The sequence below is a fragment of the Pangasianodon hypophthalmus genome, chromosome 21 (genome assembly GCF_027358585.1).
Source record: "Pangasianodon hypophthalmus isolate fPanHyp1 chromosome 21, fPanHyp1.pri, whole genome shotgun sequence".
In the NCBI taxonomy this organism is placed as follows: Eukaryota; Metazoa; Chordata; class Actinopteri; order Siluriformes; family Pangasiidae; genus Pangasianodon; species Pangasianodon hypophthalmus.
The window spans coordinates 5147917-5165068 of NC_069730.1; the positions used below are offsets into that span (position 1 = coordinate 5147917).

General features: G+C 38.6%; 1 protein-coding gene across 1 annotated transcript; it reads right to left on the reverse strand.

Moving 5' to 3' along the window:
* Positions 1-535: 535 nt before the first annotated feature.
* On the reverse strand, positions 536-15990 carry nmd3 (NMD3 ribosome export adaptor). The gene is made up of 16 exons (XM_034297726.2): positions 15925-15990; positions 13988-14033; positions 13158-13292; positions 11712-11808; positions 11425-11505; positions 11210-11338; positions 8668-8758; positions 8153-8231; positions 7858-7954; positions 5964-6081; positions 4588-4733; positions 4054-4166; positions 2605-2677; positions 2211-2317; positions 1166-1236; positions 536-1078 (listed from the first exon to the last, which is right to left on the reverse strand). The coding sequence occupies exons 2-16, from the start codon at positions 14029-14031 to the stop codon at positions 945-947; spliced, it is 1515 nt and encodes a 504-aa protein (XP_034153617.1). The 5' UTR covers positions 14032-14033; positions 15925-15990; the 3' UTR covers positions 536-944.
* Positions 15991-17152: the final 1162 nt, after the last annotated feature.

A 17152-nucleotide genomic window follows, 5' to 3' on the forward strand; every position in this document is an offset into this window, starting at 1 on the left:
TCATAAACATAAGCTTGAACAAGAGAAAATAATTATATCTGTAGTATAATACTGTAGTAATACTACAGTATGACAATATTGCAAATCATTTTTTGAAGGTATATTCAAAATTACACCATTATAGGTCTAGAAATATCATCTTTAAAGCAAAAATAAATCTGAGAAACTGTGATGCATGACACAATGGAGCTCTATTTGTAGAAGTAAATGATGCTAATAAACTCTGAAAGCTGACATCCAGAGGCCCATGCAGAATTTTTTATGCCTCATAACTCTGTTTGTTTTTTTTTTTATTTCACAAATCATGTTCAAGTTCAGGAATTGCACTTGATTGTAGTATTTTTTTTTTTTAAAGCTGATGTTAAAAGCTGATGTAAGAGTGGACTATCGTAACACTTAACCAGAACTGGCTCTTCAAACGTGTACACTTCTCAACCCTAACAGTTAATCTCATGTCAAGATCATGTTATTAAAAAAAAATAATAAATAAAATAAAATTAAAAATTAAAAAAAAAAAACACACACAAATGATGGATTCATTGGCCAGGATCTTTTTTATTTATTATGGTGAAGCATTTAACATCACCACACCACACAACTTCAGTCAGTCCTTTACCAGAACACACAATTACTCAAGTTAATATTTCAATAGTATTAGATTATTATAAGATTATTGCATTGTGGAAAAAAATTAAGCGTTCTCCTTTTATCTGATAACAACAAACCGTGAATTCCACAGAAACACACCAGTAGCTTCCAATATGGCAGTCTGGAGGGAATCCTGCACTGTGTGTTTCCTGGTACAACTTATGCTAATTATCGAGCCTTTCAGGAGGTGCACTGAAGCACAAAAGAAAACAAACCTGTACAGAATTCCCCCTGGACTGCCACAACCTTTTTGCCTCACTGCTGCTGTTTCTTCTCTGAGCGTTCATTATGCTAATCTAATCAGTCATCATGTCCGCCCCTTCTCCTCCGGTGGCATCGCTGAGACTCAGGTCCTCCATCATCTCCGCCAGAGAGATCCCTGGTATGCCTTCTTCATCCGTGTCGCTCTCCACAGGAATCTTGGAGGCGTCTGAAAATGCATAGGGATGTAATGAGCATATATATTAAGTGTGTGGATGTACTGTTCCATGAATTGAACGTAGTACTACATCCTCACCTCTGAAGATGTTGACGTTCTTACGCAGTGATTCATCCTCCTCGAGATCCTCCAAGAAATCTTGGTATTGCCTGCAAAATGGTTCACGTTTAGTGAAGTTCATTTACCACCCAATAAACAATGGTTAGATCAGCCAAGGCATGCTTGGCTCTTCAGTAATGTCAGTCATGTCATGACTATTTTATGAAAATCAATTATTTAAAAAGTAAGGATGCTTTCATTTCATCTATTAGTCTGTTTGACAAGTCCGAATCAGAGCGAAACTGACACTTTTGGAATGTCGGCTATCTCATTTGGTTTCATGCTGCATGCAATTAAACAAGCCAAAAAGCAAAAAAAAAAGTAGGCTGAGGGGCACGTAGGGCTGAAAATGTACCCGCAAAACTCAAACAAAATAAATAAATAAATAAATAAATAAAATATTTTTTTAAAAAGTAACCAAACCATTAACAATTGCTGGAACAAATCACCAAAAATCCTTCAAGCATGAAGAACACTTCTTCTGCTAAATAAAGAATTAGACAATTATTAAAAATAACTGATTTAAAATATTTTGTGAACCACATCCAGAATTTTTCTCTTTTTGTTTTCCGGTCCAAAAACTCCAAGAATACATGAGATTTCTGCAGTGTTACAGCTCTGTTCTTTGGTGCGGTTTGCATCTCATGGCTGTTTTGCAGCTCACAAAACTACAAAAATAAAATAAATAAATAAAAAAACACACACAGTATGTTTGGTTCACATCTGAGATCCCTATCCTATAACATCACAGTTTGGTTTTTTTCCCCTTCTGGATTTCCTCTTTTTTTCCGCTTAAATCAACTTTTCAGCTAAAAAACAGCCTCTTCACTTGACATGTGTGTGTTAGAGCTGGGAAAACTTTACAGTGTGCATGTCAGGGGTAAATGTAGATTTGAGCATGTGTTTATAAAAGACTTTAGGTGAGACGGTCTGGAACGGGATTAAACATGTCACTTTAGTCTGAATGGAAAGTCAGCATGTCTTGTTAATTCACTTATACATTTTCCAGACATTTTTTTCATACCTTTCATCATCCGTGTCCATGCCTTCTCTGTCCCTATGCAGCTCCTTCAGCTTCCAGTTCCTGCGCTTTATTCTCTTTGTCCTGTCGTAGCTCTTCTTAATCAGAACCTGAATTAAACAAGCACGGACATTATTCCTTCTACACAAAATCGAGTATTTTCTGAAATCTTTTCCAGTAGGGTTTGATCAGACTGTAGGGGATTGTAGCAGAGTCTCTCTTCTCATCATTGTTATTCATGGGAGATTTTTATTTAAGCATGAGAAGAGAAGCTGTTTATTACGTTCCTGAGTCGTGGAGCTCATCAGTAGGGGGCAGTAAAGCTTAAATTTAGAAATGAGTCACCACCAGTTTCTTTCCTCCTGAGACCATTGTAAGGAATTGAGCTATTTCTTACCACATCAGGCACACGGTGAGGATTCATCTTGTTCAGAAACTCATCGTTGAGGTTCGAGTTGGCGAAGTCGTAGCTGGAAAGCAAGGGCAAACAATGAGTGGTGAAATCTGACACTTTCTACTATACATATAGTTCTGAAAACTAGTAAAGGGAGAAAATCACATTCAAAGGTCTTATTCTGACTGCAGCACAGGAGCATTGCGGACATTTTGACAGCTGGTATCGGATTACAAACTGAACTGGTTAGGTTTGTGTCCATTTTGCTACGACGTATAGCTAGCCACCAAGTAGCGTGACATTCACTGTGGTCTATCACATTTAGCTTGCAAGCTTTTAGACATCTTTAGGCAGACTGACAAACATTTCCATAACATTTTGATTAAATATAATGGGTTGTTTTTTCACTAATGTTGAGGTGTCCAAATATTATAATTAGAAAAACCCAATTTGGATCAAAACCAACCCAATTCTTTGTCCTTTTTTTGGCTGTTTGCCAGAATTCAGTCACTACAACATCTGATGGGTTTTCCCACACCGCCACACATTAACAACAGTGGCATTACTAGCACTGCACTATTGGTAACATGATTGTGAGCTCAAATTTCAGGACTGTCCTTAAACCTTAGAGTAGTTATGATCAGTTATAGGGGCTGTGTACTTATACGTCCCTTCGCTTATAAGTGTCTTTAGATAAACGTGTTTACCAAATAAATAAATTTAAACACAAAAATAGAACAGATGCCATTGCAAAACCATTAGGTATAATGCACATTAGGATATTGAGACCTGGATAGGGAATTTATGCAATAAAAAAAGTTCATCTCAACTGTAGCCATGATATAATTAGAAGCTTATCAGCATTCAGTTTAGCACAGCTCAGCACTCCTCTTCCACTGAACCACACATGGTTTTATTTTATGAATGCTTGGTAATAAAATGACATGAGATATAGTGTGGTGTGTTAGAGCAGAACAAGGGCAGTGCAGGTTCTCCTTTAGCAGAGCTTATACACATTGCTTTAAGCTCCACATATCTCCAATGTCCCAAATTGTTTATAAAATATGATTGGAGAAGGTAACTAACATGAACTAACACAGACACACGATGTACACAAAGGTGCACAAAGGTATTCACATCTGTATTCGCATTGTGCACGTACAATAAAGGTATGCTTTCCACAACATTAAAGGTAACTATAAAATGGATAAAAAGCATGGTGGTGTTCTTTGTATAAATAAAAAATTGTAATCATTGCCAAATTGTTGTGGTATAGAAGGAATAAAACACTTTGGGATGTGCTGTTATTGGAAAATAATCAACTCTGAGGTAGCTACATTAACACTACCTTGTAGTTGATTATTTTCCTATAACAGCATGCCTCATTATGGATTAATCTTTACACACTGTGTTAGAAATTTGCAGTTATTACTGTTTGCTATCAGCTCATACCCCATCACCAGGTCTCCGATGTTGAGCAGGTGGCCCAGGTGTGTGCGGCAGTGATACTGCCGACCGGTGTCCATCTCACTGGTCTTCTGAACCCACACTTCAGCCAAAGTGTGCTGTTAAAAACACAAACATGCGCCATTTATCACCCACATGCTGCTTTACACATGCAAAACTGAATGCTTCATAAAGTGCAATGCAAATGAGATATTAAGAACTGGTTTTGTGCCCTTTAAAACCGCCGCATCTCGCTGAGAAAAGAAAATTGTAAAGTGCAGAAGTGAAGAAAAGCAGGCTGAGTGGTTTGAATGATTATTACAATTCCTATTGATTTTTCTTCCTAGAAAAGCACAATGCCAGCCATGCCTGATTTGCCCAATAGCTGTTTTGACAAATACAGCAAACGGCAATCATTGATATGCGTTTCACGCCCTTGTCAGCACAAAGTAAAGCTTTTGTTCCTTTTCTCTTCACGTCTCATTTCAGGACATTTCTTTATCCATAATCCTAAAACAATTATAGAATTATAAGTCTTACCCGGTTGGATCTCAGGCCAGCTCCTGCGCCTAATCGCTGGTCCCTGATGATGTCGATGTCCATGACGATAAACTCCTCCAGCTGGCGCGGATTAAGGAGGCTGTTAAACGGGTAACGCCAGTACGTGTTTGCATCTATCTCTGCAACTGTAACACAACAGAACAAAGTGATAAGCACCAAAAGTGTGTTATCAAATGTCAAAAAATAACCATGGGACCACATATCCCAGATAACCTGCACAGTAGTAATACACGAAACCAGTGATTATACTGCGCTACTCAGGCAGATCTCCAAAAAAATAAAGCAGTTACAATTGTGTACTCAAAGGTTTTGAGTTTAAATCCTAACAGAGAGTTTCAAACTAACAGAGAGCTACGGTTTGCTTCCTTGAACAACTCAGCATCTCTGCTCTATGCTTGTTCTAGTTTCTGAACTAGCTTCTACTTAAATTACTGAATAGTGTTCTCTTGTTTTCATCTGTAATATCTTAGCCAAATTGCTATAAACTATAATGTCTGAATTAACTAGTAGTAAAGATTTCCAGATTTTTCCAGGAATCATTAGTTATAAAAAGTTTCTAGACTTACACTCTACTTTAAAGAGCCACTTTAACAAGAATACCTGTACTTCTGCTCATTCATACAATTATCCAATCAGCCAATCACAGAGCTGCAGCAGTAAGTCAAATAACCAATCTTTATAACTCTGATGAGCATAATGAATGAGTTGAAACTTGTTCCGAGATACTTTTCTGATCACCATCGTTGTAAAGAGTGGTTATTTGAGTTACCGTAGCCTTCCAGTCCGGCCGTTCTCCTCTGACCTCTCTCATCAACAAGGTGTTTCCTCCCACAGAACTGCTGCTGACTGAATGTTTTTTGTTTTCCGCAGCAATTCTAGACACTATCGTGCATGAAATCTCCCAAGAGATCAGCAGTTTCTGAAATACTCAAACCAGCCCTTATAGCACCAACAACCATGCCACGGTCATGGAGATCACCATTTCACTGCATGATGTGAACATTAACTGCAGCTCTTGAGCCTGTAAATGTATACTCATTTTTCTGGCCCTGAAATGAGCTCTGAACAGAGCTCTTCAGCGCCTGCCTCTTTTTTTCCAAAAAGGCATCTAGCAATTCATATGTAGTTTAAAAGAAAGATAAAGGGATAAAGGGGAAGAATTGTTAATGATTTTATTGCAAGTGCAACTCACTTTGCAGCTCTAAAAGTACAAACTGCCCCTTTAATATAAACAGCAACTATAAAAGGGGAAAGGCATAAACCTATCCATGTCTCAAGATTATCCGTGTAATTATATGCTGCGCAGATCAGGAAGGGGGAGGGGAGGTGTTTAAGTGTTTAAGCGTCATACTCACTCTGCAGTGTGTTCGGGTCAATGAGGTGCACGGTGCTGGTCACCTGGATGCACACACACACCTGGCCCAGGTTTCCCATGCTCTGAGCCAGACGTGGAGACAGACACACCACATTGTCCTGAGAGAGACAGAGTGCAGAACACACACAGATTCACACACAGATTCATTCTAATCAATTCCCTGAATTAGAAAAATAACCTCAGGAAGGAACCACCATGTGCATCCAATAACATAATCAGCCTGTACACACACACACACACACTCTGCTGATATTCCCTTTCTGAACAGAAAGCACCCAAGCCAGCACACATTCAGTGTTTTTTACTCGTTCAACCCAAGTTTGAGCATTATTCAAATAATAATGCATAAAACAGCTCTTACAGCAAGACTTTTCTTTGGCCAGTTTGTGTGGAATGCATACATATGGTGATCCTCGGAGAAAACATTTTTGTTTTTGTCATGCCATTTGTGTAATAAGCTTTACAGTAGTGTAGAAATACACATACATCAACTAAAATGAAATAAGAATAATTGCAATTTAGACTCTAAATAAATGCAAAGGGAAGACAGGACTATGATAACAAAACAATAATAATAATCATAATAATCATAATAATAATAATGAAGAAAAGATTACTATAACACAATCAGGTCAATGGACAATAAACTACTACTAAAACTACGTAAATAAATAATGTACAATTGTGTATTAATGTAGTAAATGACAGGTTGCGTCTCAATCGGCTCCCTAGGTGGTGAATCAGTAAATCGTGTACACGGGTTCGAGCACTGGTAAGGACCCTGGCTCACTACATACTGGGACACTGACGACTCAATTTCCGGCGACACGACTACATACTCGCATTGTAAAACATCACCATTGGCATTTATCAACAACAGGCAAGACCGATAACTTAGACATTATATGTCATATAAATTTGTTAGCTTAATCACATGCGTTTCTGTCACGGTACTTCAAGCAGGATCGGCGGCTAGTGAATTTTTTAAAATCATTAAACACTTAGAAGGCATTAGATTCAAACAAATCATACATAGAACGTTAAATAAAGTTAAAAATCGATAACCTAGATAATTATTTGAGAGCTACAACAACAATAACAAGCTACTTACTTTTGTAGATGAAGTTGGCTAAGAGTTCTACTGCCATTTTTTTTTTTTAAGCTGAGAGGCTTCAGAAAATATGACATCATTTCCAGTCAGGAAACATAGCAAGCATAGATACATCCTTGGTTTTTGCGGTGCATTCTGGGATTTTTCTAGGGAGCGAATGTTACAGTGCACTGGAAGGATTCTGCGATTGAGACAGTCCTTAAAATGGCCGACTCTTTGATCAGTGCCCTGACTACTGAACTAAAGAGCTGATTGAAATGCACCCACAGTCTTAAATTCTAACACCACTAACTATTACTGCTTTTTCCATGAGAAATAAAATAGTTAAAGCGTGACGGTGTGGCTGATTATTTCATCAAGAAACTCTTACATTAATAAAGCAGATGCATTAATTGACTTATCACAGGAAACGTATGGTAACATGACATGTGCGGAGTTGTGAAAAATTGTATTTAAATATCTTTAGCCTATGTATGTAAACGTTTGGTGGCAAATGTATATGGAAATTATGATTGTGGACTCTACTCAGCAAATAATCCTCAAATAAATCAGATAAGAGCGATTAGGCAAATATATAATAATGTTTCAGTGAACAGCTAACAATCACAAACACGAGCATCCAAGCGACATTAAGGCAATGATTATAATTTCCTTCGTTTGCTTTTTTTTTTTCCCCTGGAAAGAAGAGGCCCTGGCTCAAGTGAACTGGCTTTTTTTTTTTTTTTTTTTGTTCCACAGATAAGGTTGTGGTATGATGTATTACCTTACAGATGGGCACAATCTCTACAGAGAAGGTGCTTTTGTAGTTGTAGGAGTTCGAGTGAACATCATGAGAGATGAGCCGCTGCGAAGACTTTGACCTTTGGGACAGAGATGAAAATTCATAAATCAACAAAATGCATAACCTCATAATCAACAGAATGCAGCAGCAAAAGATGACTTCCAAAATGAGCAGTTTAAAAGTGGCTTTTATTATATTTAGCTCAACATGCAAATTAAATGCACATGTCGAGTGAAGCTCTGATGAACCGAATGACCCATAATTCCAAGCTTCATACCTGCACGGAACCATACACTGTAAGAAATCCACCATCTTTTGGGCATGCTGCTTGGAGCCATAGTAGAAATCAATGCCCTCTACAAATAATAAAGTGAAAGAGGGAATTAAAAAAAAAACAAAGATGAAAAAGGAATATCAAAAAAAAAAATCATGCTATAAATCACTACAGAAAGTCCAACAATAAAAGCACACACAGCATTCTCCAGTAAAACAGGCCAGATGGAGGGATATCCAATCTGGCCACCACATGTCAACCATTCAAAGCTCTGAATCCATTTTCACAGGCATGACCCGAGCTCCCGCATTAAGCTCTTGACTTGAGGCTCACAGATGAAATTTCGGAGCTCTTTCCAATGTGCTAAAAATGCCATTGTGACTAAGAGCCTGACTTTTAATCGCTGGCTGCCATGATAGCGCTTCTGGCAGAACTATCTTCTGTATCAGGAAGCTATGAAAAATGTGCTGGAAGAAGGAGGAGGAGGAGGAGGAAGATGAGAACGAAGAGCGACGTACCATGGATTTCCTTGATGCGAAGTGTGTTCTGGTGCACCCTGTGCTTCAGAATCAACTGTTCCAAGTAGTAAAAGGTCTTCTTGTGGACGGTCTACGATCATAAATGTGAGAATAAAAGTTTCAAAATTTCTGGAAATCTGGAGTTTTCATGCTAAATAAATAAATAAATAAATAAATAAATGTTCAATTTCTATGTGAAATTTAAATCAGATTAAAAAACAAATCAAGCAGAACAGAAAAGAAAAAAAAAAAAAACAACCAAAATAATTTAAAAAAAAGGACAAATACAATACACTATGTTTATTAATGTATAAAATAACCATAAATATATAACATTTATTTCTGTTAAACATAATGTATACATTTATTAAGGAGAAATTTTAATTATTATATATTAATTGTATTATAATAAAATACAATTAAATATCATATGTATACATAATTAAATAGATACATATAATATAAATAAATATTATAACATATATAATAATCACATTATTAATAAGGTATTAACAATAGATTCACATTTGGTTCTGTTTTTATTTTTCTGTTTGTTCCCATATAAACAGTGTATACAAATATGCTATATTATATGAATAAATAACTTATTAAATAAATAATTCAAGACAACAAAAAAAAAAAAAAAAAGCACAGGTTCTCAGACATACCAAACAGGTTACAGAAAGTGAGAGATTTTTTTTTTTTTTTTTTTTTGGTTTTATAAAAAAATCCAGTGGGTCTAGCTACTAAATCATGCACAGCGAAACCTGATGTCATAATATTTACCCTAAGCAGAACACGAACAGAACACCATTCTCGAGCCTTTGACAAATAACACAAGTCATGGAAAATCTTTGGAAAATCTCCAAAGAAGTGGACTGGGAGAAGCCACTTGACCGCACACAGCTTTGACTGATGCTCAGTGTGTTCTTCGTGCAGCCAGGGATTTTATAATGTCACTAAGAGCTAATGTGCTGTGCTAATGAGAGACCTGCAAGTAAGATAAGGTTTAGTCAATGTTTCCCATTTTTAGTCTGCAGTATCACTTTTGACATGAGCTAGACTGCATGTATATACACAGGTTTTATACCACAGTTAGTTCCGGTCCACTAATCTGATTGGTCGAGCAACATTCCAAAATATTTCCTATAAACCGCACTGGGACGTTTCACTGTGTTTATCACTCCACTCGTCTGTGTTCACCATGTAAAATTCCACTTCCTGGTTCGACACGGTTACTACAGTAGAGTTAGCGACATCATCATCAGGGGACACAGCAAACGATACGTTTCAGGAATATAACTTAATATTACTTAAAATATGAAAGCTCATCCGATAAAGATGAACAGGAAGGAGGGACACCATTTTACCGGATGCACGTTCAACGGGAATTGTACAAATCATTGTGAGCTAGCCAGCCAGCCAAAGTGCTATAGCGCGAGTACTAGGGTACCGTAAACATACCCTAGTTATAGTTGACGCTTCATTATAAGCCTACTTAATCTTTTTTTTGGTCAAAATATTTGGCCCCTTTTTCTTTTTCATCCGAAAATGGTCAAAAATGGCGTCCCTAATAGATAGAGTTAACTGAGGTTTACTGTATACTTGTGTAATGTTAGCAAAGTCAAACATACACTGATAGATTTTATTTCGCATAAATGAACTCGAAACGTTCTCCATTTATCGTGACACAAATTGAGGCCGCATCTTTCAATTGGGAAAACTGAGTTGAGGCAAAAGCCAGGAGAAAAAAAAAAAAAGTTACTAAATGTGAGATAAAAGGAAGGGGGCGGGGCTTCCAGGGGTGTTGGCTAATATCAGCGCATTCAAAACATCTATGAAACTGTCAATCATTTCAGATTCATATGTTGATTGGTTCAAGTGCTATTTTTTGGGTAGAAAATGAAAACTCTGTATTTTTGAGCATTAAAATATTAAAATGTGGAGCTCCTAGATAAAAAAATAAGCATAAAGATGGGCAGGTCTACATGTAAGGCAGAATACAATCCCATCATATGCTTATGTATAGTTGAAGGTTAAGTTTTTTGGCTGAACGTTCCCAAGATTCTTTGAAAGTCCTGGGATTTAAACTTGCAACCTTACAGTCACTATAACAAAAAAAAATCATAATGGCTACCACTACCTCTTATCTTCGTGTTGTTATTCAAAGCACTGATGCAAATCAGTCGCTTTTTTAATTATTTACACAAATCTGGCTTGAGGGTCCCTGGAGGACTAGTGGTGAGGCCGTGGTGCGGGATCGATTCCCAGGCAGGGAACCGACCCCAGCACACGACAGTGCACTCCCAGTACCGGTTCCAAGCCCGGATAAAAATTGGGGAGGGTTGCATCAGGAAGGGCATCCGGGCATCCAGATCAAACATGCAGACCAATGATCCATAGTGGCTACCCCTAACGGGATCAGCCAAAAGAACAACACCACAAATCTGGCTTAAACCTTCAACTCTCAAGTCTCTAATACTGAACCTCAAAATGCTAAGCTACCGCTGCCTCATCTAAAAAAGATCCATCTCGAGTTTACCTTCTGTCTAACTTGCACAACGGCCTTCCAGTAATCCTTGGCCTCCACCCGATGGCAGTCGTCACACATCTGGGACTGAATGATGAAATCCACCACAAACACCTGCTGCATGATGGCACCATTCATTACCTACAGACAGAGATCAGATAAAGACCGGGCGTGCCAGGTTTTCATAGTCAAAGTATTTCCAAGCAGTTAGCAACCAGCCAAATCACCTCCTTCTGAATGGTGAGCTTCAATTTGATCCTTTTAGAGTGCGGCTCTGTCCACACGAAGCCTGCGTCGATGAGCCGCACCTGGGCAAGACAAAGGCAAGGAACAGCAGAAAGTGAACCAGATATGCATATAATAATGAAACCTTGAAGAAATCCATGTATAAACAAATGTGTGTTGAAATGGCTACAATTCTAACGGTAATTATATCATCAAGTTAAATTCTTAACTAATTACTACTAAACTTTTAAAAGGACCTTCTTAGACACACTTCCTGTTAACTGCTTACCTTTGACATTGAGCCCTTTATTTTCTTTAGGCAGAGAGCGAGCAGCTCGCGGGACTCTAAAGCACACTGAACCCATGTGCCTGGAGGCTGTAGGTACCTATTGGAACATGTGACGGAAACCGTAAATCACCTGAAAGAGCCAATTCGGAAATAATATAAACTGAAAATATTACAGGCTGAAATTGTCTGAGGTAGAAGCAGCTATTTACTACAACTGTTAAATGCCAGGGTGTCGATCACAGGGTTGAGATTTAAAATGGACCTCCATCATACATGGTTTAATACAGAGGGGAGTTATAAGTTTACATACGTCTTGCAGAATCTGCAAAATGTTAATAATTTTTTAAAAATGGGATAATATTTTTATCATATATAGAGGGATAATAAAAATTGCATATTGTTTTTTTTTTTTTTTTTTTTTTTAGTGCTGCCCTGAATAAGCTATTTCACATAACATGTTTACATATAATCCACAAGTCACAATAACTGAATTTACACAAATGAACCAGTTCAAAAGTTTACATATGCTTGATTCTTAATACTGTGTGTTGTTGCCTGGATGATCGACAACAGTGTTTATGTTTTGTGATAGTTGTTCATGAGTCTCTTGTTTGTCCTGAGCAGTTAAACTGTCCATGTTCTTCAGAAAGTTCTCCAGGTCCTGCACATTCTTTGCTTTTCCAGCATCTTCTGTATATTTGACTCCTTTCCAGCTTTGGCTATATGATGTTGAGATCCATCTTTTCACACTGAGGACAACTGAGGGACTCGTACACAACTATTACAAAACGTGCAAACATTCACTGATGCTCAAGAAGGCAACACAATACTTTAAGAGCCGGAGGGGTGTAAACTTTTGAACAGGACGATCGGTGTAAATTGTAATTATTTTGTTTAAAGATCTTATATTTTTTCAGTTAGTACTGCCTTTCAGAAGCTGCATAAGATAATTACATGTTTCCCAGGAGACAAAATAATAACAATTTCCTGATCAAAAGTTTACACCCCCCTTAACGTTTCGTGTTGCCTTCTTGAAAATCAGTGAATGTTTGCTCCTTTTGTAATAGTTGTTTATTATTATGTACTCGCCTTGCCTCTGGCCTAAATTTAACTGGTTAACAATGAGCCTTTGTTGTCGAGGGTACAGTCTGTATTACTACACATAATTATCTTGTCATACTTTTGAATAAAATTATCTTAGCTGATGCTGTTTAAGCCTAGTTAATAGAGTTGTCAGCATAACACTGGACTTTGCAGCACACTGGAGAGTTCAGTTACACAGTGGAATCGCTAATGAACTAATGATTTGTCCACCACTGTTTAGCCACTAAGGTAATTATTTGCCAAGATGCACATTACTGTCAAATACCTGCAGCTAATTTAGCTTGATGTAAACTTTCAATAAATCAGCTGAGAATACTGAAATGAAAGGAGGGACTTCAGTACCGTTCACACTGTTTGCAGAAATGGATGGAGATCTGCTTTGGGATTCCATCGGAGATGTCCACCTGGGTCCTGAGGCAGGACACGCACATGTTGGCCGGGTTCGGGGGGATGGGGATGCCACATGTGCAGCAAAGGCTGTGAAAAGAAAGTACAAGAGTGCTCACACTTCTATGACAAAAGATCTACTTTTTCATATTATTATTATTATGGTAAGAGCCACCATGTAAAGTATACACATACACTCTAAATTTGGAGTTTGAGAAATCATTTTGAGAGATTTGTTTTCATTCAAATAATATTATGCAATCAATTTTCATTCAAAGAAATTGCAAAAGTAATATCCAGCCTCGGGGGTGTGGTCGAGCGTCAGCATGCACAGAGAGGAGGCGGGTCGAACCGGCAGGTAACGCGTGGTGATTTTCACCTGTGTCTTATTACCACTAGTCTACTTATTTGTGTCTGTTTGTGCGTTCAGTAACTGCTGTAATCACTGAGAAAGAGAGAGAGAGAATGCGATATAGTTGGCAGAGTTTGCGAGACACGCACGAATGCACACCCACACGCCGCGAAGCGTGAACTTGAACCTGACGGAGCGAGTTTCGGTTGAGCTGTTTCGGGTTTGTTGAGCTTTTGAAAGTGCGCTGGAACGCGTGGACTGAATAAACGTGAGCCCGGAGCCTGATGAAGGCACAACCGACGTGGTGTTGGCAAACAGTCCCCTATGTATGGAGACTTCTGGGACACCCTGCATATATATTTATATAAAAAAATGCACCCCACCTAGTGCTTATAAAATAAATGTTAAAATGGAACTGATGTAATATACTTACATATTGCCTTGGCTGCTTGATGCTGGAGCTTGCATGTACTCCATAGCTGTGAAGAGACCACAGTTCATCAGTTTCAGTATAATAACTGCCAAAGGAAGGAATAAAACACATGGGGTTGCTTTGTTATAGGAAAATAATCAACTTCTGTCCTGAAGACGTTCCCGTGTCAGAAAACTTACTGACAAAGCGCTGACACTGGAGACTCCTTCCGTAAATGTTAAATAAACATCTCCTGACAGAAAACTTTACCCTGTCAATGATTATATGCTTTTAAATCCATATATTTGAGTTTCCGCCATACAAGTCCATGTGTAAGTTGTTACTATGGAAACAATGCCATATTAGAACGAGCGCACGAATATGAACATGTGATTTGCCTTTCAGCTTCTGACCAATCAGATTCAAGGATTTAACAGCACTGTGGCATAAACACACATACATCGATCAGCCATAACATTAAAACCCCCTGCCTAATATTGTGTAGGTCCCCCCTGTACCACCAAAATAGATCTGACTCATCGAGGCATGGACTCTACAAGACCTCTGAAGGTGTGCTGTGGTATCTGGCACCAAGATGTTAGCAGCAGATCCTTTAAATCCTGTAAGTTGCGAGGTGGGGTCTCCATGGATCGGACTTATTTGTCCACTACATCCCACGAATGCTCGATCGGCTTGAGATCTGGGGAATTTGGAGGCCAAGTTAACACCTTGAACTCTCCGTCATGTTCCTCAAACCATTCCTGAACAATTTTTGCAGTGTGACAAGGCACATTATCCTGTTAATGGCGGTGGCCTCTTTCAGGGAATACTGCTGCCATGAGGGATGGACTTGGTCTGCAACAATGTTCAGGTAGGTGGTATGTGTCAAAGTAACATCTAGATAAATGCCAGGACCCAAGGTTTCCCAACAGAACATTGCCCAGAGCATCACACTGCCCCCGCTGTCTTGCTTTCTTCCCATAGTGCATCCTGGTGCCATCTCTTCTCCAGGTAAGTGACGCACACGCACCAGGCCATCCACATGAAATAAAAGAAAATGTGATTCATCAGACCAGGCCATCTTCTTCCATTGCTCCGTGGTCCAGTTCTGATGCTCACCTGCCATTTCGGCAGTGGACAGAGATCAGCATGGGCACTCTGACCGGTCTGCGGCTACACAGCTCCATACGCAGCAAGCCGTGACGCACTGTGTGTTCTGACACCTTTCTATCATAGTCAGCATTAACTTTTTCAGCAATTTATGCTACAGTAGCTCTTCTGTGGGCTCAGACCAGACAGGCTAGCCTTCGCTTCCCATGCACATCAATGAGCCTTGGGCAGCCATGACCCTGTCGCTGGTTCACCGGTTGTCCTTCCTTGGACTACATTTGGTAGGTACTAACCCCGGCATACCTGGAACACCCCACAAGACCTGCTGTTTTGGAGATGCTCTGATGCAGTGGTCTAGCCACCATAATTTGTCCCTTGTAATAATCGCTCAGACCCTTATACTTGCCCATTTTTCCTGCTTCCAACACATCAACTTTGAGAACTGACTGTTCACTTGCTGCCTAATATATCCCACCCCCTGACAGGTGCCATAATGTCAAGATAATCAATATTATTCACTTCACCTCAGTGGGTTTAATGTTATGGCTGCTCAGTGTACAAATACACATTTACTTATTTCCAGCTTTCATGACCATTTTCTTCTGTTGCTTAAAAACCAAGTGTATTATTTGGAGTTAAACACCTTCTCCTACTGTTCGCACTAGTACTTCTCCTAAAATATAATATTTCACTAACTGTCACAGCTCGAGGCTAACTGCTAACTGTAACGAGCTAGCTCTAGTTAGCTAAGGTAACTAACTACGTCACTATTTCCTGCATTCCTGGCACAACTTTAAACGCGAGCACACTTGAGGACACAAATACAAATTTGATTTCTTTATTCCTACCGAATGATAATGGTTTTATCCAGGCACAAACTTCAGCTCAGATCCACGACGTTACTGCACGTTACTCCCAAAAGCGTGTCCAGCTGAAGATTTTTTTTTTCCTAACTGTTTTGTAAAAACTCCTCCTTCTGCTCGAGGATTGGCCATGAGTAACAGACATCCTACTTTAGGATTGGCTAGTAGTTCGCGTTCACGGTTTACTGTCCAATCATCAGGCTGATCTGTCAGATTAAATCATCATCAGCTAACAGATAGCCAATCACAGTGCAGAAGGCGGGATTTGTCGAAATACGGGTAGGAAATTAAATGACGTGTTGTGACGTAACCACAGAACGTCATGACAAGACCAAGGTAGTAGACCAAAGCGCGCCTGACTATATTTACCAAATAATTTCTTTTTTTGGTTCTATTTTATTCCTGAATGTTCAGCTAAATTTATGAAATGTTTTAGAAAATTTATTTGAAAGTCTGAAGTGACTTGCGTGCTATGGTCACGGGGTTTTATGGTATCCATGGTACATTCTGTCAGGAAGGATTAGGAGGGAATCCTTAAAGGTGAAGTCAGTGATTTTTTTTTTTGTTTGTTTGTTTTTATGTTTGTTTGTTTGCTAGCTTTGGTAACTTTGGAAAACTTCATGTTTAATAAAAATGTCTGCTTAGAGGGGAAACTATGGGATATGTGTTGCCAGGTTATTTGAAAACAAGAAAAAACAAATCCTGTGGACCACCACCATCTAACCAATCAGGACCAGGATGAATCTTTACTCTTCTTCTTGTCTTTCAACATTAAAGAAAAAACAGTCTCAGGTTCAATTCTGGCATTCACAACAGATTCTTTGCTATCAAAAATGTCTTAAATTGGATTAGTTTAAAGTTTTATAGAGCCAAGTGCAGCAGTCTGGGGCTGATTTCGTATTTTCTGATTTCTTCATGCAGCCAATCAGAGACAGCCGTGTCAGAATGACTTAAATCTGATCTCCATTTGGTCTGATGTTTTCATCCCACTTTCCTGACACATGCATAACATCATCAGCAGTGTTTGAGAAGGCGCATATGAAGTATAGTCAGGAGAACAATAAATGTAAATGAGGTGGAAACAAAATCATCCTTTTAGATGAGAAAATAAAAGTAGATAGATTAAGCAACGATTGTCCAATCAGAGTACAAATTACACAAAACGACAGATGACAGAACTGTAAGTTTAGTGGGTTTTTTTATTGTGTGAGAG